The sequence below is a fragment of the Larus michahellis genome, chromosome 7 (assembly GCF_964199755.1).
Source record: "Larus michahellis chromosome 7, bLarMic1.1, whole genome shotgun sequence".
NCBI classification, from domain to species: Eukaryota; Metazoa; Chordata; class Aves; order Charadriiformes; family Laridae; genus Larus; species Larus michahellis.
This window is the reverse complement of record NC_133902.1, coordinates 50,727,081-50,750,919: the sequence shown is the minus strand read 5'-3', so window position 1 is coordinate 50,750,919 and position 23,839 is coordinate 50,727,081. Positions and strand designations below refer to the sequence as shown.

The window sequence follows — 23,839 nt, the reverse complement described above, 5'->3', positions numbered from 1 at the left end:
CAAAGTAGATTATCAGATTCCAAAACAAGCTTAAACTTTAGTTTCTTTAAGCAGAAATTCCACAAAAGGCAGAATCTGAGTCCATTTCAAAGAATTTAAGGAGTTTGGTTTGTGTTTTTCTTAAATGTGGATCAAACGATACTTAAGAATTCTATCATCTGGCACCCAATTCTTTAAAAACATTCATTTAAACTACTTCTCTGTCATTATTCTTCCCAAAGTTAACTAAAGAGCCAAACAATAATACAGATCTTGTTAAATTGTTTATGCAAGTTTTATGGCATTTTTCAGCAAAGTATCCATACATCTCAAAATTATTACCTGTACAACAGGAAATATATGAATGAAATCCAATCCCTGGATCTGATGTGGTTCCAAACGATGAGGACACTTCATTTTTGGTAATACTGACACGATTTTTTCGGTTAAGGCACTATTACAAAACAACAAAAACACACATTTATATATGCTACAATTTTCTTTTGTAAATTACAATTTATTTTTGCAAACACACTTAGTAGTTAGAAGGTTCCCTCTAGTGGCTTCCATTGTATACAGCTGCGAAAAGCAATCAAACTTTCATCTACAAAATAGCTTTTACCTTGTGCTATGGATATTATTTGTCTGTGAAGAGATGATTAAACCCCTCCCTTGCAGGCTCCTACCTTGTGATTTCATTTTAAGATCTGCATGTCTGATCAGATGAAATGCCTATGTAAGATATATCTACAGACACCTCTGCATATTGTAATATATGCACACATGAAGAAACACTATCTTTAAGAACAGTTACATTAAGTAAAAGATGTGCACTCAAAGAAAGTCCAGAATCAAATGTAAGGACTTAAAAATTGGTTTAGCAGAACTCCCAAAATATATCTTGACATTACAACCGAAACTTTATGAGTTTAAATACCTATTACACCTAAAATCTAAATAGACAGTATACTTCACATGGTTTCGAAGCGAGTGGAACTGAATTTGCTAGCAACCATCTCGTTCTGCAGCTCAGGTAAGAGCTGGTAAAGGAAAAGGATTACCCTAGCATAAGGGATTCATCTACAAGAACATCATCCTGCTTCCACTGCATCCCTTATTTTAGGGCAAGGTATGGTTTTTGCTGCCAATGCTGTCAAGCACATTTTTAGAGCAGGTGTCAGCACTGAGGATGAACACTGTACTGGGAAAACTAAAACTATTTTTCCATGAAGGAAAAAAAATGAACTGGTCCAGTGCTGATCTCAGTGATATTCAGTACTGCCCAAGTGAACAACTGATATTCTGGAAGTACAAAAGGGGAGCAAGAGATATGAGAAAAAGACTGAAGTCTGGGAACAGAGCCTGAAAAGTTACGCTTCTTAAGAGAAGTGAAAAATTTGACATAATTCTTAAAAGGCAATTTCCTCTATGGCACTATACTAACATTCTATAACATGAAAATAGCAGTGCCCCTCAGCACAATCAAAGCAAATGCCATTTTCAAAAAAGAAAGTTATTTATCCAAGAGATGCAAGATCCTCTCCTAACGTATGTTTCCATGTTTATGTCAAAACAGCAATTAAATAATAGGACACCATCAAAGCGTCTTCAGAATAGTACTGAGAAAACACAACTTAACTTTTCCTTATCTTGAGAACATCACAGAAGCAGTGAGCCACCACCAATATAAACATTACACTGACACCAAAACAGCCTATGCTTGTGTGACTGTGAACACTTTAGATTCACAAATAAATCACTGTTGCTGTTTTGGGAGAGGAGCCTGGTTTTTGTTTTGCCAGTTTTATATCCAGTCAGCTGGAAAGATAACAGAACACTTTCAGAACAACTTAACTATTTCATAACCTGCTGTTCTTAAGGATAACAACGATGGCAATTATAAAAACTTGGCAATTGTAAAAACTACCACCACCATCTTCATGCCTAGTCTCTACGTAATTCTGTGCACTTAACAATGCTTTATGTAGTGAGTTATCGGTGATGATCTGAATGTATCCAAATTAAAGGGAATAATCACAAATCTTTATTTTTAAATGCGTTACAGTCTTGCCAATGCTAAATGACTTTCAAGAAAACAGCACAGGACGATGTTCTTTCCAACTACATCGAGCAAACAAGTCTCTTCATGCAAGTGTAACTTGACTGGATATTCTTACTTCCTGCAAATTTTAACTATGGCTCTTTTATCACAGAAATGCATAAAGAAATAACATAGTTTAGAATGTATTCCCTTTCTCAGCACAAACAATTTTTACAACCTCCCTAATACAGGAATTAGCTGGCTTACTGAGCCAATTCCACGCATAAGAAATAAATCAAACCAAAATGGCCTCATTGCGTCACTATCAGGAAGGAACTCCTCCTCCTCAGTATGGGGCAGGTAACTGTTTCTGCAACAGCGTCATGCTTTAAATTCCATTTGCTGATGTCTCCAATCCCAACCCAGAACGATAAAGAAGAATCAGAGGTTATTTACACAGCAAAGCTGCAGACATAGAGAACTCAAGGAAGGTCTTCTGATGTTGCACTCCAGTTTCCAGCAGCGTGGTCTCCGTCTGCCCTTTGTTTTGGCCTCTGCATCATCTCCTTGTGCCAGCACAAGCATCTGTGCAGCTGCACAGAGAACTGGATCCAGGAAGTGATTCATGTTAAAACTATTTTCACTTTTTTTTTTTTTTGGTAGGTTTTAATGTGGATCAATTCCCAATCCAGTTCAATGTGGAGCCACATAAGCGCTTTCACTGCTAAGTAGGGATATAAGAACATGGCAGCTCAGAGGGGAATAGCACTGCCTTTTTTGGAATAAGCTACTTTTTGGTTTTACAATTTGTGGAACTACAGTCTGAGAAACCCAGAAATCAGTGCAACATTTCGCAAATGAGTGGTCTTGAAAAGCAGGAAACTCGGACTAAAAGTCTTTCTTATAAACGAGCAAATAACAGGTAACTTCCCCACCCTCACCCACTTCTTCTTTTCTAAGAAGAAAAAAAAATACCACACTTGCCATTTAATCAACTTACATTTTTTGACCAATAGTAGAGTTTTCCTGAAACAATAAATCAACATCAATATCAAAGTTGCACGTAGTGATACACCACGTCATGCCACCTACCACCTAGGAAAGGAGCAACAGCATGGTTAGTTCCATTTTAATTTGAAGAGGTAAAACCAAATACATCTGAAAGGCTTTATTTATTTTAGAAACTACAGCTTAGTATTTTCTTCATCCTCAGTATTCTTATATAGAGACTAAAATACATACAGATAGTGTACATTTATCAACTTCTACATACAATCCATATATACAAGACGACAGAAAAAAAGCTAGCAGGGTAATTCTGAAGTCCTCTCTTAGCTTTAGATACTAGTTTTGAAACAGCTTTCCAAATAAAAAAAAAATAAATAGATAGACCATAATAGAATGTTAAACGTCATGGTCTTTAAAAAGTAAGCATATCAAAATTTTATCAAGGATTACAATTTCTGTATTCACATATTTACCTTTATATATACACACACCTTTGCTGCTATTATTCTTTGCTTGCTGACACATACGCAACGCCAAGTGCTAGGCTATCAGTATAGTAATGGAAATCATCAGCTCTGTAGAAATCTGTATTTCAGACCCTATTCCTACAGATACTCAGGCGTATTTAAACTCCTGAGACATTTCATCAACTTTACATAAATTCCATAATTATTTAAAGACAACCTTGCATAAACCTATGCAAGATAACCTAAACGTATGCAAAGGCAAAAAACAGAAAAAGGGATTAAAATATGGAATAATTTACCAACATCACATAGCAAACTGGGGTGTTCTATACAAGGTTTTCTTAACACATTCCCTCTCTCACATTTCCCTCTGAAACACTTAACCAGTATCCCTTTTATACTAGCAGATAGATAATTTTCAATGGCAATGCTCAATTTTGTAAACGTTGGGCATTGTCATGAAATGGTAACTTTGCAATTATATTTAGGCAAGTATAAACCTGGTGCATCCATTTCTACACATAAATGCAACAACATTACATCCTAAGGCGGTCTCCTTGAACCTACTTTATGTCTGTGTGCACAGTCTCCTGCGCAGCTACGGTCAGTAATGCTATGTAGTTAGAAAAAACTAAAATTGCACTGCAAAGTAAAGCTGTGCTATGATGAAAGAGACAGCAGAAAACAGAAGAGTCCATTTCAAGGCTGCTGTAGTTTTGTGCTTCCAAACCTTCGTTCAGGCATTTCTCACAGAGTCAGCAATAAAACAATTCAGAACTCTCGTTTCAACCTGAACTTTGCTCACTGTCAGTATCCCATACTTCCTGTCTAGGACAATGGAAGGTTACCATACATGACATTCTAAAGATATGTAAAAACAGCCCCAAAATAATCTCACTAAGCTAACTGTTCCGCCCTTACACAGAGCCTCTCAAGACAAACATTTCCTCATTTCTCATTAATGAGTACTTCTTTTTAAAATTACCATGCTATCTCCAAGTATCAAGTCTTTCTAGCTATTCTAACTGCAGCTGAGAGGGGGGCAGATTTCCCCATATATGCCTCTAATTTAGGCCATGACACCCACAAAAAAGCACACCAGCAATTAGCATCCAATTGTCTCCTTTAAAACAGGCCTTGCTGCACAAAATCATTTTTCAAGACTGAAGAGGTCCTGTCCGTCTGAAACTGTGTCATTTGCAGAATTATTTACATAGGAAAGCCTCATGTGTTCCAGGTATCTTTTTTTAATCACCTAGAACTGCTAAACTAACTTGCAAAAAATATGTCATCTTCATGTACTTAAAAAAGGTTTTTAAAAACACTGCATTGGTCTCACCTTGTCAAAGGGTGATAATCCTTTGATTCTTGCTCGAAAATACCCAGCAGCCACCAACAGTTCCAAAATTTCAGTCAACTTGATGTTTTGTTCCTCATCTTCTCTTGTTTCAACCTGACAAATTAAACACACAACACTAGTTCAATGTTTCTCTTTCATTCTTTAAATGAATATTCTCCAAACTTTACCTTAACTTAGACCACATATCAGGGAAAACCTTGACTTTCATTAGCAACTTGGTTGTTAATTTGAAAGACATTAAAGAAACAGGGAATGCATTTCTACATGGATTTAACATCACATCCTTGTCATGCAATTAAATACTTTAATCTGCTTTTGCTCTTTAAACTTCTGGTCTGCTGCTTGCCTCCAGACAGCCAGATTGCTCCTGTTGCCATAACACAGTTAATTTATTCTCCGTATTGCACATTTCCTTCAATTTCAGGGTTCTCAAAATTGTACACCTCCCCTTAATGCTTCTATAATGTTTTTACAAAAACAGGAGGAGAAATTTGCGTGGAATTCCACCTTTTTGGGGAACGCAATTTTCAGCAAGCCCAAGGTAGGGCAGTAACAAAAAAAGTTAAACTCTGCCGGGCAGCCTGGATAGTTTGAGTGCTCCAAAGCCTCACCAGCACAGCACCCTCTGAAGGGTGCTCTTGTCCCCGTGTGATGGGATGAAAGCCCCCAGCCCCAGGGCTACACATGATTTACTGGGGGCACAGAGCACCCAGACACCTCAGACCCAGAGGCGGCCAAAGGGGGTTCAGGTCTCCCCCCCAGAGGCTGCGAGCACCCACCTCCGCGCCCTCCTCCCCTCTTCCCCAAAATCTGCTCGGCAGCCCCCCCTTCTCCCTTCCTTTCCCCACAGAGACCTGAAAAGAGGGAGACGGGGCGGGGGGGGGACGGGACAGAGAAGCGAAATGCCGCACGGAAGGTGACCTACACAGGCACTGCCTGCAGCCCCACAGGGCCCGGCTCCCCCCGCAGCGGGGCCCGGCTCCCCCCGCCCCGCGGGACCTCACCTCACGGGGCGAGGGAGGCCGCAGGGCCCAGCCCGCCGTACAGCACCGACCCCCGGGCTGCAGGCGGAACCCCGGCCCCGCGGGGAGGGGAAGGAGCCGGGGGAGAGCCCGGGGGAAGCCAGTGCAGCAGGGCGGAGGAACGACGGCACCTCCGCCGCTCTGCCCGGGAAAGACGCGGCTACGGTACCTCCTGGGGGCCCTGGTGCTCCTGTCCCCTGGGGACCACCATCGCCCTCCGTCTCCGGCAGCCTGCGCCCGGCCTGTCACGTCCGCTCCCCCCGCCGCAGCGCCCGGGCCAAGGGGGTGTTCCCAGCCGGCGGCTGCCGGGTTCCCCCGCCCCCGCTCAATGGTTCGCCCGCACCCTCCTTGCGTACAAGCGCATCCGGGCCGTGCCATTCGCGGCCAAAGGGGTGCGGCGGGGTGGGGGAAGGAGGGCGGGGGCTGCGCGGCTCCCCCGGCGGCTCATGTGACTGACTGCGCGCAGCGCAACCGCCGGCCCGCCCCGCCCGCCCCTGCCCGCGGGCCGCGCCCCTACCGACCCCCGTGCCCGCCGCCGGCCCCTCACGGCCCGCCGCCATGCCCGCACCCGCGGGCGCCTCCCCGCCCGTCTCCCTTCTCTTTTTTCGCTGTTGCAGGGGGACCCGAGGCCTCTCGCCAGCATGGAGGAGAAGTCACTGGGCACTCCGTGAGCTGAGGGATGCCTCACGGGCTCTCGTGCCCCGCAGGGCACCGCCGCTCCTCATCATCAGTTGGTGGCGTTAGGCCACCTCATAGCTGAGGGGGATTTCACTGTTTTTCTCTGTCCTGTGCTCAAGGAGCCTTTGCTGCCCCTTAACTGGGTGCTGCCTCAGCTTGGTGTGGGCGATCGGGCCCGTGTGGAAGCGCAGCCCTGTTCGGAAGGCGGGCGACTGTTTGCCGGGAGGGACTGGGCGTGCTGGAGCCTGGCCTCCCGGGCCACACTGGCCACACCACGTAGGCCCGGTGGGTGAACCTTGGCGGGGCCAGGGGCTGGAGAGCTGCACCCAGGCACCGGTCGGTCGCTAACATGCTGTGGACTCAGGAATAAAAATACGCCAACGCACAAGGAACCCACAGCTTGGGTAGCCTTTCTTGGCTTCGGAAATACCTGACAGTGGTCTCGTTTCAAGTCTATGCCAGGCGTTCAGTTTCTAGGCTCTTTGACACACACAGAGCATTATAAAAAATAAACTCCCTGTTAGGCTAGAGACATCTCCAGGAGGTGAAGGAACAAGAAAAGCCACGCGAGAGCATGGTCTGCATCCGTCGGAGGGCAGCACAGCATACCCAAGCCAGTCCATAACAACTGCTGCCCTGACAGAGGGGTCAAAACAATAATAATAAAAGCAAAAATAAGCCAGACTGGCTCAGGCCGCATACTGTTGTAACCACAGGCCACGTCTTAATTAGAGTTGCAGAAAGCTGTTATGCAGCCCCAGAGGCTAACACGCTCACCAGAGCAATACAGGCTTTCTGCTTTTTGTCTGCCTTCTCCTCGCGGAGAGCTGTACAGCTCTAATTTGATTGTCATGGAGAGGAAGACTGAAACAAACAAACAAACAAACAAAAAGCAGGGGTAAGAAGAAGGGTTGAAACAGAGGAGTGTTAGGAAGGGATGTATGTGACCTTCAGAGGCAGCAGCCCGCACAGGTTATAACATAACCACTGAAAAGAAACATCAACTTGTAAAAAAGCTTCCTCAGCCGTGATATGGTCTCAATTCCTTTTCAAAGAAACACGTTAAAGAAAAAGGATGAATAAAAAGCCAAGGGCAGTATAAACTAGGGGCTTAAGTAGTAACTGAGTATCAGACGAGGCAGGGGTCAAATTTACCCTGGAAAACTTAACTGTTTCTTTGGTTTTTTAAAGCAGAGTAAAGGAAAGGCGGGAGATGGGGCTAATTAACTCCTAGGGACTTTAAAACCCATACAACTGGCACCCAAAATCACAAAGCTGGCTTAAAATTATATACTTACAGAAAGATAACTGGTTCTTTTAGTTTGCTGTATGTCTATGTGACCACAAGGACTAGAAACATTTTTCTCCTTTACAGTGAAGGCTGGAATTTTTCTTCACCTGGTATATGGCTAGGAAGTGAAAAGGAAAGGCATGAAAATACAAAAATGTATCTCTGTTGTCATTACAGCATCAGCTTTGATAACTTGAACCTCAATAAAATACTCCACAAAGGCATTGCTTCCCAATACCTAATTGTGATGCAAATTCACCCAGTTATCCAGACAGAGCTGTTGTCCCCTATGACATGTGGATAATCAATCTTCTAAATACCAATTAGGTTTAAAAAAAGTCCCAACAGGGGTACCATCTAAAAAAGAGAAACCTCCCTTCCTTCAGATGTTTACATTTTGTGCTTGCATATCTCTAGCAGGTTCAACTTTAGTCTTTGCTTTCCCTTTTCCCGCTCTATTTTGATCTGTGAAGGTAAGCCAAATTCTGGCTCTTGCTGCAGCTGCTTTGAACAATCCTGTCTTGATTTTTCAGTTTTGTTAATGTTGACCCCTTGAAGCTGAGCTAAAGTGCTTCCTCCATTTTTTATAGCCACACGATTTATTTCCCTGTTTAGCCTAGACTTCTGACGCCATCAGACTTGGTCACCACTGAAAAATGCAGCAGTAGGTCTCACTGTATCTTTTAGCACCATTAGGTGTTTCTTGTATCAAGAATTAAAATGCGAGATGGGGTTATAACAGCAACAGCAAGGGCTCCATTCTTCGTTGGGCAGACACAGTAAATAAACAGATAGACTCTAGGTAATTTTCCAGTGATTTCTATGCTGAGGAGGCCTAAAAGGCAGATTTGTTTCCATAAATCCTGCATAACAGATAAACTAAAGATAAAATAACTTCCTGTGTAATGGTAGTGTCTGTTTGTTAGGGCACAACATTCTTTTATGTATATCATAAAACAAAGTGCTGTGGACTGATCTTGGAGTAAATGGGAAGGATCCCAGTGATGCCATGACTGTATATTCTGATTTGTATTCTTAGTTACAGGAGAAGCTGAAGCCAACTGCAGGGGACTGAACCCAACCTGTCTGAAGTCAGTAACAATTTCTGCATTGTTTTTTGTGGCTCATATCTCGGATGAGCTCTGTTTTCAATCCATTTTGTTGCCTGGGAGCTCCAGCACAGAAATCACCTCCATCCTGATCCATAATGAAATAATTCCTGCTATGAAGGTTTTCATCTAGATTTCTGGAATTAGCAATACTGCCGGGCACAGCAGCAGTATCTTCCTCAGTATGCATTTAATCTTCTTTTTTATTTGTTGTCTTGGTATCCTGTCTCCTTACAGTTACACAGCGCCCCTTCATCTATTGCTCGAGATGTAGTAGGCGTGAGGAACCATTCGGTAGGCAATTGCAAATGCCCAATTATCATCTGTGGCAGTGAGACTGTGCACTGTGAAATGACGAAGTCACAGACCTGTTACAGTGGCCATTGCGTTAGAGGCTGCAACAGACCATTGCATCCCATCAAACAGGCTGATACGTTTTGCCAGGTATAGTGCCCTTTCAGCAATCACGTATAACATTAGATAGTGATGTTTTAAACATGCCCACTACCACATCCATTGGTGACATTTAGAAGGTACAGCCAAGCCAAGATGCTATTCAGTCTCTGCACGATTCCTGTTCTCAGCATTTAATAGCTTAAAACATACAGGGAGACAGGAAGACATTTTTCTTGAAAATGATGTTTGTGTCATTTCTAATATTGATTTATTAATATTGGCAACATTAACATGAACATTTTTAGCTCACTTACCAAGCTGTTAGTTCATCCCAACCAACCCAAGGCAAATGCAGGTAAACCAGGTGGGAGTCATGGATGAGAAAACAGAAGAAGGTCCTGTTCATGGTCACCTATGATGTAGTCAGCAAAGGGCCATGCTGTAGTTCCTTTTTTAAGCAGGAGGAAGAGGAAAGACTTTATGGCCTGTGGAATTTGTAGAGGACAAGACAATCCAATGATGAAAATGATGATGCTCTGGTAAGAAAAAAAACACAGCTCCCTCGTGGTCTACATGACAAAAGTTAACAAAATTGGTGTCTGGTCCTCTCTACAATTTCATCCATGCAAGCTCTTTCATAGCAGTTTTTCTGGAGAATAAGAGAATATTACAACTAGGTATCTAGATTAATACTAAAGTTTTTACCAGACTTCTCTTTTGCAGTGTCATGATTTTGGTTGCATCACTCAAAGACTGTGGTCAGAGTTTTCAAGTAAACTAGTTATTTTGGGTGCTTCATTTTTTGAGAAATTTTATGAGAGGCTTGATTTTCAGAGAGCGCCTGCTGTACCCTCTTTGAAAATCAGGCTACTGGAGAGTTTCTCGGTGTCTACATGGGTACACATTGCGAAGCCCAGGCAAGGACGGGCACAATACACGCTGACACGGAGTAATTACCCATCGTGAAGTTGGTTCGGGACAGTGCCATTAGACATCTGCTCTTCTGAGAGTCTCAGGGCATCTGTAGCTATCACAGTCAAGAGAAATTAATCTATGGGAGAATGAAGTGGATTTTTCTGACTCAGTATCATCCATGGAACAATTAATTAAGTCTGAGTCATCGAGCCTTTACCTGAGAAGGTACAAAGGAAACGAGAACAATTGCACTGTAAGTGCGTCACACGGTCCTCGATTTGGGCCAGGATATTAAATTTCAGATCGCAGCTGTGCCTGTGATGCTAGAAGAAATGTTTTCTTTCGGGTTTATATTTAGACTGAGCAAATCTGATTTGGAATTGTTGGAAAACAAAAAGCCCAGGAACTTATAATGTACTTTTAAAAGGTAAAACTTTCCCAAATAGAATCACGCTTTAAGATTTATTTGATGTTCAAAGACCAAGAGAATATAGGTTGCTGGCTTGCTGGCTGTCTTGGAACAAATCCTTACAAAGGGGCAGAGAGGTGTATATTTTCACCATGGCTATTTTAGGCAAAATATATGGATTTAGACTTTACCTTCTATGTGTCATAATGGTATAGCACATCCTTCAGTTAAAATAGTTCTAAGAATGAACAGTTAAGTTCCCTGATGGAGCCAGATAATCTGAAACAGTAACAGACTTCTGACAGGTACACCTCACTCCCAAGAGAAATAAGATCTAAAGTGGAGGAGTTTCTTTGTCTCTTCTTCTTCTGTGTCAATTTTTGTGAAAGAGTATTGGGAAGGCAGAGAAGTAGTAAGAGGCGCAAGAGAAAATAGCAGTGCTGTAGAGGTAGAAGAGATACAAGACGAGCACTTGAAGTGTTACCTTGAACAGAGCTAAGCAAAAAGGAAAACAGGCTGAAGAGTGAGTGGAAAGGCGTGTGAAGTACTGAACAAAGACATTCCCGCTGTTCTGATTCCCATTTATTTCAAGTAAGCATGATTTTGCCTTTTCTCTGAATTACAAGAATTCCATCAATAATTATTTCACTTCATTGACTTTAAAATAATCTACAGCCTTTTGTGATGAAAAAATATGGATGAAAAATGCTAACGTTTATAAGTCCTCCATCTTCTTCTCATCCTAATATCTCATTATGACACTACTAGCACACCTTTAAGATATCCGGCACCATTTACAAGCTGCTTTACAATGCAGCTTCCCCGCAGAAGAAATTAGCTGTACGCTGTCTCGGTAGACGCCACATTTACCTTGATTAATTTATACATGTATTCATTCTGAAACAATCCCACAGAACAATGTTTAACTTTGGTTAACATTGTTTAGCAATGTTTTAAGCAACTTAACCCTAAATGAAAAGCAAACTGCTACCATTCAGTCTACTCCCTCCATCATCCGGCTACTTCTAAGCAGTGGATTCTGGCGTACTCCAAAGCTGCCATTAGAACAACGCATCTTTTTAAGCATCAAATCTGGCTTACACAAAAGCAAACACTTTGACAAATGGTGTAAGAGCACCATCTGGTGACACCAGACACATCACTATATTCTGCTGCCATTAGAAAAAATATTCGTGGTGTACAGCCTGTATTTTGGAAAGCCTGTCTCAATGTGTTTTAATAGGTTTTTAATCCATTATTCAATTATGCATAAGGAGTAAAAGAGTGAACTTGCTGAAAACAAATCTGAGCTGGCAGTGACTACCTCTACTGTCCCTTAAATCACTGAGAAGGTCTTGTAATTTGAATCAAACATTTTCTGTATTGTTCTGAGCCATTTTTAGGAGGCTTTGGAGCAGATTTTATGGTCACCATGAAATGGAGTCCCAAGTTTTATTGCACTGGACATTTCAAGGTTTTTCTGTGTGTGATCCAAGTATTTTCTTGCAGTGTTCAAGAAACTTGGCTTAGCTGTCTTTTCAAAGGTTTTCTTTTTCCACAGAAGCAATTATTAAGAAAAATGAATTACCTTTTGCCGTTCTATCTGTTCAAAGGTAAGGAAAAAGGATGGTTTTTAACCTGACTATTATTTGCAAATCATAGGTAATTTCAGCACAAATTGAACCTGAATATGCTAACAAATAAAATACATGGTTTTTCTGAATAGGTTCTTTTTCACAATAATGATCACACCCATTTCATTAAAGTTCAAGGGCAAACTAATGTGAGTTTAGTTAGGGATTAATAAAAGCAGATCATAAGTATAATAAGGTTAGAAAACACTTTTAGTCTGCAAAGAACTAGCTTTCTAAGGCTGTGGTTTGTGCAGACCAACTCTCACGCTTCAAAAGCTGTGCAAAACCGCTAAAACTTGGGGAACCTTGCCAAAAATTAGATAAAGGTCAAGAATGTGGGAATCATGGAAGTTCTTAACTGTCACATGGGATTTGTGTATAATTCATGAAAAACATGGTCACAGAACTACTAAGTTATTTTTTAATTTATCATATGAACCTGGTCCACATAATATTGATTTAATCTTTTCTTTCATAAGATAATAAAGCATCTCCACAGTGTAAAGATAATCATCAGAATGTCACCTAGCACAAAACTGTGCAGCATGTCTGAGTAAGTCTGCATATAGCATATGATGATTATCGTGAAAGAAAAGTGATACACCCTGTTTCCTCCCACCATGTCCCAGAGGTGGGATGATAAATCTTCAGCCTGTGATGAGGCCTAAAAGTGTCGTTTCCGCATTGAACACATTGTAGCAGAAATACCCAACTGCTGAGTCTGCAGTTTTGTGCAGGAGAGAATGTTGAGGGAAGTTGCAGTAGCTGATGAGTTGGAGAAAAATCACTCATACTAAAGAGTAAATTAGAAAACAGGTCCAATGTTGCCCAAAAGAATGAGGGAGAAAAAAGCTACAACTCCAAAAGCCTTCGCTTCCAATTCGTACAGGTCTTCTAAGGCTTTTTGGAGGGCAAGGATTCAAAAATAGAAAGCAAGAGAGACCCAAGTCCAGAAGACCGAGGTTCTAGCTCAGTTGTTGAAAAGCTACCTAGTAGGGTTACAATCACAGTAAAGGTTCATCAAATTCAGCGCTCTCTGCAGCTTGGAAGAAGCTGTCTCACGCAGAGACAGTAAGCGGCCCACGTTCATCCATGTCAGCTTTCTGTCCTTCCTGACAGCGGGACCAGATGCCCATTGTGGACAGAAAGGTGCGTATCATTTACAACCGTGAGTTACCTTCAGTGGGGCTTCTTGCTTTTACAATCAGATATCTGCAATTTGCTCTTGCTAAAGATCTAACATCACATGCCAGAAGGGGAAGATTCCTCTTTGGCAGATTTACGTGTTCCAGACAAGATTATTTCCTTTCCTGTGTGCCGCAGAGTGATACTATTGCCATTATCTTTTGCATCTAATGTCAGTCATCTGGCAACTCAGTTTGGAAATGGCCAGGGATGTGGGCTCTGTCTTTATACTGTATATCCTGCTTGGTTGCAGTCATACAAGTAACATCAGCCATCAGCGCTATGTGCTTTTTTCTTCCTTCACAAGTGCTATCACAAAGGCGTCGACTGACTTGAGCTTGGAGCTCTCTGAAGCTGTTTTGTTGCTAATTAAAGCATTTAAAAAAGAAACCTTCTCTTGGGTTTGGCATCATCAGTGTTACTAAAAAATAAACATTAAAAATTTGGTCTCTATAAATAATGCAATCAACTTCAATCAGGTGATTTAATATATCTAAATCGTATATCAATATGAAGGTTTTTCTGTCTGCTTTTTTGGCTTTTGTGCCCTTGGAGATTATTTTTTCCAGCAAACAGTAAATGAAGAAAACCTTTCTTGTTTGTTTCTTAATTAAAACAGAGACTTTCACCTAATCTCTTGATTCCAGGAGCTGGGCTTTAAACAAACATCAAATATTGCAAGGCCCATAATAAAAATAGGGAGAATTGGCAACGTCTTATTACACAGCTCCACATCCTTTATGCAGGGCCACTTAGGACAAAGATTTGCCTCTAAGATTGTTAGCATTTTCCTTATCAGTCAACTCAAAAGCATCAGTTCGGCTGACTCCAGTGACTGTGCTGGGGTTTTTTATAGTGCAAGGCTAATGAGGTCTTTTTGTTGTAGAATTCTCCTAGCAATTTCTCCACCGTCTCCAGTAGTTCATATTCTTGTGAGTTTGAGAGGCTGGAAGTAATATGTTTGGAGTTGTACTGCATATCCCCAAAGCATGCTGTCTTATCAGTGCGCATGCCTTCTAGAAACCCAAGATGGAAAAGGATGTCTTGTGACTTCCATGACTTTTGAAATCAGGAAAAAAGTTCCTACAGCTACACAAACACCTGGGCTATGCTGCAGGCTGTCCCCTCTAGTTTGTTCAGAATGGCTGTTAAAATCACAGCTTATTCACAGAGCAAGCATTAAAAGCTCCAGCAAGCTCTGCTTCCCATTGCTGCTGCTTTCTTTCTTGGGATCCGTATTACTTTTGCTTAGTATAAGAAGCAGATGTGCTACTACCTCTTCTCCCCTAAATCTGCCTCTGTGTAGGGAATATTAACTCTTACAGCTTCCTACCTCTTGGTCCTGCTCTTAGAACTTACTGGTACTCCTTTAGCGCTGTACCCCTGGCTGTGATGACCTGTGATGGCAGAGACATGTTGCTTCTCTTGTTCAGACTTTTTGTAAACTAAAATACCATTCTATAAAACCACCCATTTCCTGCCGATGGACTTAGCAGAAATGACTTCTTTTCACTTTGGGAAGCGTAGGGCTGGTGGGAAGCTGAGCAGTGAGCGCTGAGCAATGCTATACACTGGCAGTTCAGCACAGTCCATGTGGAGCAAAAATGACTGAATCCAGTAACTGCTTCCAAGGGGAAATGCAGTTGCCCCCTTTAATTCAGGAACTGTAACTTCCACAGAGAGAATAATTAACCTTTTACCTTGACTGTTGTTCTACTGAGCTTAGACACTTCTCTGTCTTCATCTCTTCTGGCTAGGCTCTCTCCCAGCTCCCTTTCTGCTCAGATTTAAAGAAAAATCTGACAATACATTTTCTTTTTTTGTCAGTCTCTGCTTCCCTAGCTGGCTGCCTTGTAGTCAGTCCTTCTGCTATACTTCTCCCTTTGTATAGCAGAAAATAGCCTGCAATTTTTTGATTTAGAAAGTAGGATGAAATGACCTGCATATGCTGTATCAGAACATCACATCAGGCTTCGCCTGCCTTTATTTCTGGAACTGTAGATGAAGTGAAGCAGCATGCTTCACAGTTGCTCAGAGAAAACAGGTTTGTGCTGACCTGTAAGAGAGAGAAAAACCAAGTCTGCTTTCAGTAAGACAAAGCGACCTGGGGGTTCCAAAGTAAGATGGCAAGCAGCAGCTCTCACGCCATGCAGTAAGTCAGCAGCACCAGTGACTTCCCATGAACTTGCCAGCAGAGGCAATTTCAAATGTTAAGGCAGTTCTGAAGACATTCTGGTATGCTGAAATTCTTCCTCCACATATGCTGGGTGCTTCTGTGAAAGACTGGATGTTTGTGTAGGAGAAGAAGAAGAAAATGCATGGTGAAAGGGTTAAAATCAGTACAATCATTTTAAACACTTTACGGAGAAATAAAACACATAGAAAAAAACCCCACATCTCTGGCCTTTGACCTTGGTTAACTCTAGACCAACCCCTTTCCAAGGTGTTTTCCTTAACTCTTTCATTTTAAGAGTATTTTTTACCATGCCTCATACAGAGGTTTTTCAGGCAATCTGACTGTTAATATATTCTGTCCCCCAGAACACACTCCGGTGCCCACAGGTAACCCAATGCTGCATTATACTTTTTCATACAAATCTGGTTGCCCTGACAGATGTTGTTCTACTTGGGAACTGGTATGTTGGTGTTCCATTCTGATGCTGCTTCACTGAATTCCTTATCAAATTCTCTCCATTTATAAGGCAAAATAAGATTTTTTCTAACTGCCAGGTCTGCACTTAACAGCATATCTGAAAATCGAGCTACATTTTTTCTGCCGTATAGTTCATAACTTAGCCTTGATAGCAACAGATATTCTGAGATCAGGACTGAACTGCAATTTTATTGCTAAAGCATAAGGGGAGATAGACTCTATCTTGCTTTTGCTACAGCTGTATTGATTATCAAGCCTTTTAGTAATTAAAAAAAATAAGAAAAGCAAGAAGATTGTAGGTGTTGCCATGGGGAAAGAGTTAATACTAGAGTAGTAACCTGCTTCTGACAAGAGCCTATCCCTGACACTGCAGAGGAAAACTAAAATATTTGTAATAAAAGTATATAACTGTGTAATATCATAATTTACCTTTCAAGGCCATCAGCTTAATTATCTAAACCCAATAGTTAGGTTAATCCTCAAATATTGCTTTAGCTTGTGTAGTAGTTTTAATGACAGTCTCATCCAAAGCCTACTGAGGTCAAAGTAAAGTTTTCTGGTGCTTTATATTGAATAAAGCCAAAGAATTAAGTCAAAGCTGGATAAACGTACACAGGACATAATAGAAAACGCCTTGCTTTTACAGATTTCCTATCTCTAACTGCACCCAGCAGTGATAGAATATTTTCCACTTTTAACATCTTTTCCGTAATCAAACTCTATTTTTTGAATTCATAGTCTTTATATACAGCCCTGTGGTTTTTTCTTTTGTTTTGTTTTGTTTTTGTGGATGCAACCCATTACCCATATTGAGTGTACTTCTAGTTGTTAAATACAGTGAAAATCCCAGCACCAAGTAATTAGACTGGAAGGAACTACCTGACATACTGAATGACAAGAGCTGATGATCCATCTGGTCCAGTCCTCTCTGCCTAATAAACTGCGGGTGCTTCCATTGCACAGAATGAGAGATACTGTAATTACTGATTACTCTTCAAGCTGTTCTCCTAGGTGTTTTTAAGCTAGGTAGAAAAGATGGGATTTTCCAGCATCTGTTTGAAGGAACATAGAGCAATAGTGTTGGGAAAAGGAACATGAGGAAGGCTTTCTCGCCAGAGCAAAAGTGGGAGGAAGATGCAGAAGGGGAAACACGCACAAGGAATGATGGCATTACTCAGGCTGGTGCTGCTGGAGGCTTGACGTGATAAAACTGCACAAGATGGCATCAAGCAGCAACCCGCACTAAGGGCCAGGCTTGCTTCTGATTTAATCAGTGGCCATTTTAACACTTCATTTAGTCGGAAGACTAATCTTCTAGTCTATTAGAAGACCTCCTGGCAATGGTAGCAGTAGCATACTGTCCCATGGGGCACAAGCCTCATGGGCAAATATTTCCCTCCTGTCCTTTACAGCACACTAAAATGTGAAGAGTTAGAAGTGCGACGGCAATCAATACCCGGGCACATCACAGATATTTCCGGGGCCTGTGGTACATGTTCCCTTCCTTAACAGCAGATGGCAGTGAAGTTAAACGAATGGGTGGAAATAAATCGAGAAAATGTGTTTTGCCTGCTGGCTGGTGTTGCTGCGGAGAGCTCATGGAGCTCCGTGCATATTCAGACACTGCAAGGTTCATTTCCAGTGCACAGATCATCCGTGGTACATTCAGGTAGCAGAAACTATTAATTAATCCATAGCTGCTTGTGATCCAAGTCATGTTTATTTTGTTTGTGATGGTTTTGGTCATAGAAACAGTAGAAGAGATAGAATCTGTTATCATTTCTTTCTTACATCTGTATTTAAAACCTGTGCATAGCTGAACAGATGAGGATGAAGCTCAGTTTCAAGTGAGTAAACTTTTATTCTTAATTATGTATCTTGTGCTACATCTGAGAGAGTGAAGATATATCACCATGGGTTGCTTTAAAACTTTTATGATACCAATTTTATTTTTTTTTAACCACCAAAAAAGCTGCATGAAAGGGTTAATAAGATATCAGTTTAAAGTCACGAGAACAAAGAGATTGACAGTAAACTTTTACAGTCCTGCTTTACACTTTAAATTAATTTCACTTCTGGTAGAAGGATGGGAGAGGGGGATGTTTATTTTCCAATTTCCAGCAGGCAAATGATGGAGATGTCAGTATAGATACTTGATTGCAACTTTCAAATTCCTTGCATAAAGTGAAAAAGGGATGAAAAGATATTAGGGATATCTACTTAATGTCATTAATATCTTAGTTAGCAATGTCATGAAAAAAACATGCTTGCAAGGTTTGTGATTTCTAACCAGATGCTAGACCATCAAATACAGCATCTTTTTCCCTTATTTATTGCTCAGTGCTTGATCCACCTGAGGAAACCCAGCACGACTCTCCCTCCATCACAATGCCATCGCTCAATCCTGTACGATTATGCAAAGGACTCGAGGAGTGCCTTGCATACCGCACTCGAGGCCCAGGTCTGCAGTTCAAAACCCGTTCAAGACATTAGCAAGCTCTGGCTGAAGCCCTCGGCTGCTAACAGTGCTGATGGGAATGTCAATACTGTGATAGCAGAAGGAGAGGAACCTTTCTTGTCCCCCTCTTTTGGACCATTAGTGCTCTGCAACACAGATTTGGGCTCGGCGGCCCTCTTCCTAAGAGAGGTATCAAGCCAGTGGGACTGCTCCGAGAAGAGAGGGCTTCAAGGCTGCTCTCAAGAGTTTGATTGCCCTTATCATAACATGCCTAACTATGTATTTTCTTTCCAAGCTCATATTTACACGTACTAGAGTCTGAATATGCTTTTCATCTTCCAGTTATATTAGAATTCTTGGTTAAAAAAAAGTGCATGATGCCCCACTAGACATATTTATAACAAGCAAGGGCACAAGTTTCAATTGCTTGTGAAGAAGCAGCCCTTCTTAATCTGTCAATCAGCCCATGCACAAAATGCAGAGCGCATCAATTGCTTTTTAGGTTATTTACTGTGACTTATGTATCTGCCAATAAATCTAAAATACAGGTCGAAGAATATGCAGCTCAAGTAAATCCATAAATGTAGCAGAAAAGCTTCACTAACTACCTCAGATTGCCAAAGGTGAGGTCATTTCCTTGTTGTGAAAAATACTGAGGTCCATAAATTATTTTTATCACCTCTGGGGCAATGCAAACAGTTTCCCACAGATGCTGAAAGTATGATATGTTTTTTATTTAATATCAGAACACCACTTTTACACAGCTCTTAAAATATGAGGTCCAAGATTCTGCTTGTGCTTTAAGGCCCCAATTCAGCAACATATTAAACCAGATGCTTCAGGTCCTGACATTAAACACGTGCCAAAGTGCTTTGTTGCATAGTCATAGATTGCTGAATTGGAGCCTAAAGACTAAATCTTTTTCCCATGAAACTCAGAATTTTCCTTCCATCTTCCTTCAAGGAAAAGAAGGCATTTATTCAAACAAAATGTAAATAAACATTTAAAACCATTCAAAAAGGCTTGTCTTCCAGAGATCACAGGGTGAGCAATAGTTCTGGAGGTAAACCTTGGACAAAAGCTGATGTAGCATTTTTTGCAATAGTTTAAATGGTGTATATTTAAGACTTAACAATGTTTCCACGAAGAAAATAAAAATACCTTGAACGTGTAAAGAACATAAGCACGAATGGTGAACGTCCTACAGAGAACTTTGGAGAAAACACCACTGAATTAACTTACAGTACATTTGTTAAACATGAGCAGCTCTAATAATGACATTTCATTTAACAATGCCCTTTGTCTTTTCAGTTCATCAGTTACCTATTTCAGTAATGAACTGCAGTCATACCATTCTGATTTTCTCCTAATGTAAAGGCTGAGATCACTTCACTTGCAGTGGAGCGTGATGCTATTATTCTGTTTGTGGCTTAGGAAAAAAGCTATAGAATGTATCACAATTGTAATTGGCTAACAAATATTAAAGTCTGTGATCGGTAAGGACACCAATAATTTCGTTTAGCTTTTAATGGAAACAAGTAAAATTAAAAAAAAAAAAAAAAGAAATGACAGAAATAGTTGAAAATGCTCAGCATATCTATTTCATGAGCAGAGCAATAAGTATTCAGCTGGGAAAAAAAATGAGCTACGCACTAAACGTTATTTTAATTTTTTATCAACAGTCCATGCATAGAACTTAACAGCAACGTTTTCAGTTAGGATGAATAATCTCAGTCACAAAAATAAAATGGAGTTGCCTGCCCTATTTAAGGAGGATTTTCTAAAGAACTGGAGGAAGTCAGATTAAGTGGGTAATATCCCACTTTACACTATGTAAACACAAGACAGATAAAAAATATCATAGGTCTACTTGATATGATCCATAAGTCTTACAAGGGGTAATGGAGCCTGCTTTCACTCATTTGCCTACCTCTTTTTTGGGTATCTTAAATTTCAAAAGATTTTTCTTTGCTTTCGTAGCTGCAAGAGAGACATTTTAACCAGGCTGCTGTTTTCGCTTTTCTATTCACCGTGATCCATTTGAAATATTTTCAGAGCTCACCAAAAACATTTAATTAGCAGAGACCGGTGTCCAGCACTTCATAATCTTTTCCCCAACTGAACCAAATCTGCACAATTTACAATAGATCTTTGGAAAACCGCTTTTTACCGTGTGCTGCATCTATAGATTTCTCTCAATTACCCACAGTAAATTTAGGCATTGTACAAGAGCAAATTTTACAGTCCATGAAGAGATGAAGTGAAATCTAGATGAAATTCATTGTGACAGATTCTCAGTTAGTGCCCTGATGTGTCTGTATTACAGAAGATAGACATTCTATTAGCATGGAAGCTCCCATAATGGACTGTGAATCATTTCAGGTAATAGAGATGCCAACTGGAATGACTGAAAAGCACTATTGAATTCCATTAGAGCTCTTTGTTTTTAAATCAGTCATTTCTTTGTGAATATCCAACTATATACTGCTTGACCCTAGCTGAGAGTAATAATTGTGAACTAATATTACAAAACATTAATCTGAGTTACTGTTCAATTAATGTTTCTGTTCGAGGGTTATTTTTATGCTGCAAATGTGAAGGAGCCTGTGGCTTGTATTACAAATATGTATTTGGAGTTGAGCTAGTGCAGAATGCAATTTTCAGTATCTTTCTGTCTCCACTGTATTCAGTCTCATCTCATTAGCTGTAAAAAGACTCGAGTATTGGCTTTTCTTTTTCCGAAGTCATCCTACCAGAATAAAATAACTATAATCAACAAATCTATAAAGATAAACATTTTTATAAGGGATGCCACAAATAGTCTTCTTTCATTTAGGTGCTTGGTTAATTATCAGCAAAATAACTAACACCATATCCTGTTACCCAAACAGCCCCACCTTATCTATCAATCATGTATGATTTATCAGACTTGATAATTGCCTGGATAATTAACACAGAATTTAGGTTTACTCAGTGTGCTGAAACCTCAGAAATGCCTGCATAATTGCCATTTGTGTAGCAGATGAAGTTATGAATAATTCTTTTTCACATAAATATGAAGGCTGGATTGCAGGCAGCACGTATTTCCTCACCCGTTGCCATTAATGCAGATATCATGTCATACAAGTGCTGTGGCATTGTCACATGTTAACTCTATGTATATAGTTAAAGACATTAAAATACATATCTACAAAAATATGGGAAAAATCTTTCCCTTTGTTTGTAAGTACTGCATGCTTCTTTCACGAGGAAGTACAGAGGGAAGATTGAAGGAAAATTAGTCTACTCAGTACAGTGGCAACCGGATTTGAATCTCTGTAATATTCCTTTGGGAAGACTTTAAAAAAGCGTCGGCTCTATATCTTCTGTCTACGATCATCTATTTTCACATCAGAATGAGCAACATTATCCTTATATGCTGGAGTATCTGTGTCTACAGCTTGAAAATGAGACTCTCCTTAATGTTGTAATGACAGGTGTAAGATTAACTTTGTTAGGTGTCTAGCCACTCATGCAAACTAAATTAAATTAATGGAACAAATTTCTCTCATAATTAAGATAAAAATTCATGTCAGCTGTAACCTTGCTGTACACTAATTATATACAAATGATTTATCATCTGCTTCGCCCAGAATATTAATCCTCAACTCATTGATAACTGCAGCCAGTGTTAAGAGATGAGAGTTGATTAACTATGACAGATTGGGCGACCACATCACCAAGAGCCTGAACAACCAGTGAAACCAATAATATTCAAACAGCCCTTCTTAGTTAAAAATGCATTCCCATGGAAACAGACGCATGTTTAATGAGGGATACGGAGATTATTTCAATAACGACTGATATTGGAACAGTGGGCAGAACTAATCAATAATAATTAAGCCCTTAGCCCGGTTAAGATACGGTTCTATAAAGCAGGTTATATACACGTTAGTGAGGTACTAGTTCGGGCCATGCTGTATATATGTCTTCATGCATTGCTGTTATTTCTTTTTCCTGCTGCAGAAGGTATTGCATAGTTTACACATATTACAAAACCAGTAATCGAGTTTTGGCTCCCACCAGCTCTAATAAAAAAGAAGAAATTGATGCCACCAACTGATGCCACCACTTCCTTTGAAAGTCCAAATGGAAAGTCCTGTGATAATTATGCTTTGGGAAATGGTACCTCTTAATGAAAATGTTCTTCTACAGAAAAACCCACAACCCAACCAACAAACAAAACCCAACAACTCTTGAAGGATCATCGGTTAAACTGGACCCTGTTTGATCTCTTGGAATATGACATTATACTTTTACTTTAAATGACAATTATTAAAATTAACTTGTGACACCTTTAAGCAAAAGCTATTAGTATTATTTTTTTTTAATAGCTGATATGTATTTTGGGGAAGATTGTTAGTTAATAATGTATCCTTTAATGAATAAAAAAATATGCAAAATTCCAGACATGTTGAAGACTTAAAGGTTTGGGCTTGGATTTTTTTTTGTATTAATTCTGTCTCCCCAGGACAGCTTTTTTTATACTAATTGCTCATTGAAACTCCAAGAATCCCTGTCAGACTAGAAAAAAAAAAAAAAGCAGGTTTGTACCTAGGCATTAATAAGGCACAACCAGCAAGCTGGATGAATTAAGTAATATTGCTGTAAATTAATTATTTTCCTGAAAAGTTGGTGTGTCTGAAGCCGAGTTATGTGTGGAAAGGAAACTAATTGCTAATATAAAACTGAAGGCAATTATGAAGTTAACACAGAGTGTGAACCTGTTATTCACACTGTAAAGCTGGGACGAGCCATGTGAAATACTGCTCGGTTTTGGGCGCAGGGGTGTACAGACGGGTCTTCGATGAATACACCCGTGGCCAAGAGAGCTGGAGAGAGGTTCCCAGAGGTACCCTCCCAACTGCCATCACAACTCAACCTTTCCTCTTGACCAAAGTGGCACGATTCTGACATAAAGGAACAAAATCCAAGAAATTGGCTCCTATCCTATGGCTGGTCAGTGACTGGATTTTAAGGGCTGACCCTTCTCAGTCTGCTAATTCTTAGTATGAGGACACCTATTCCTTTGGAACCAGAATAGCTTATTTCACATAGGCTACACCAGGATAACATTTTAAATGTGAGCTTGAGACTTTTCTTGAGCTCACGTGTTCTTGACATACAGCACCTGGCTGAACACGGGTGCTCCTGTATAGGTAGCTCCAAAGCTTGGCTTGGATGAAAATTTGAGC

The 23,839-nt window shown here is 40.5% G+C and overlaps 1 protein-coding gene across 2 annotated transcripts in view; it reads right to left on the bottom strand.

Annotated features, from left to right (window-relative positions):
* CCDC93 (CCC complex scaffolding subunit CCDC93) overlaps positions 1 to 6,363 on the bottom strand; it is a 50,869-nt gene extending 44,506 nt beyond the window's left edge. For both annotated transcript variants that reach the window (XM_074594535.1, XM_074594536.1), the window contains exons 1-4: positions 6,047 to 6,363; positions 4,835 to 4,948; positions 3,021 to 3,115; positions 322 to 433 (exon numbers count right to left, since the gene is read on the bottom strand). In XM_074594535.1, the coding sequence (XP_074450636.1) occupies positions 322 to 433; positions 3,021 to 3,115; positions 4,835 to 4,948; positions 6,047 to 6,088 (363 nt within the window). In that variant the 5' untranslated portion in view covers positions 6,089 to 6,363. The remainder of the gene's footprint in view (positions 1 to 321; positions 434 to 3,020; positions 3,116 to 4,834; positions 4,949 to 6,046) is intronic.
* Between the last annotated feature and the right edge of the window lie 17,476 nt (positions 6,364 to 23,839).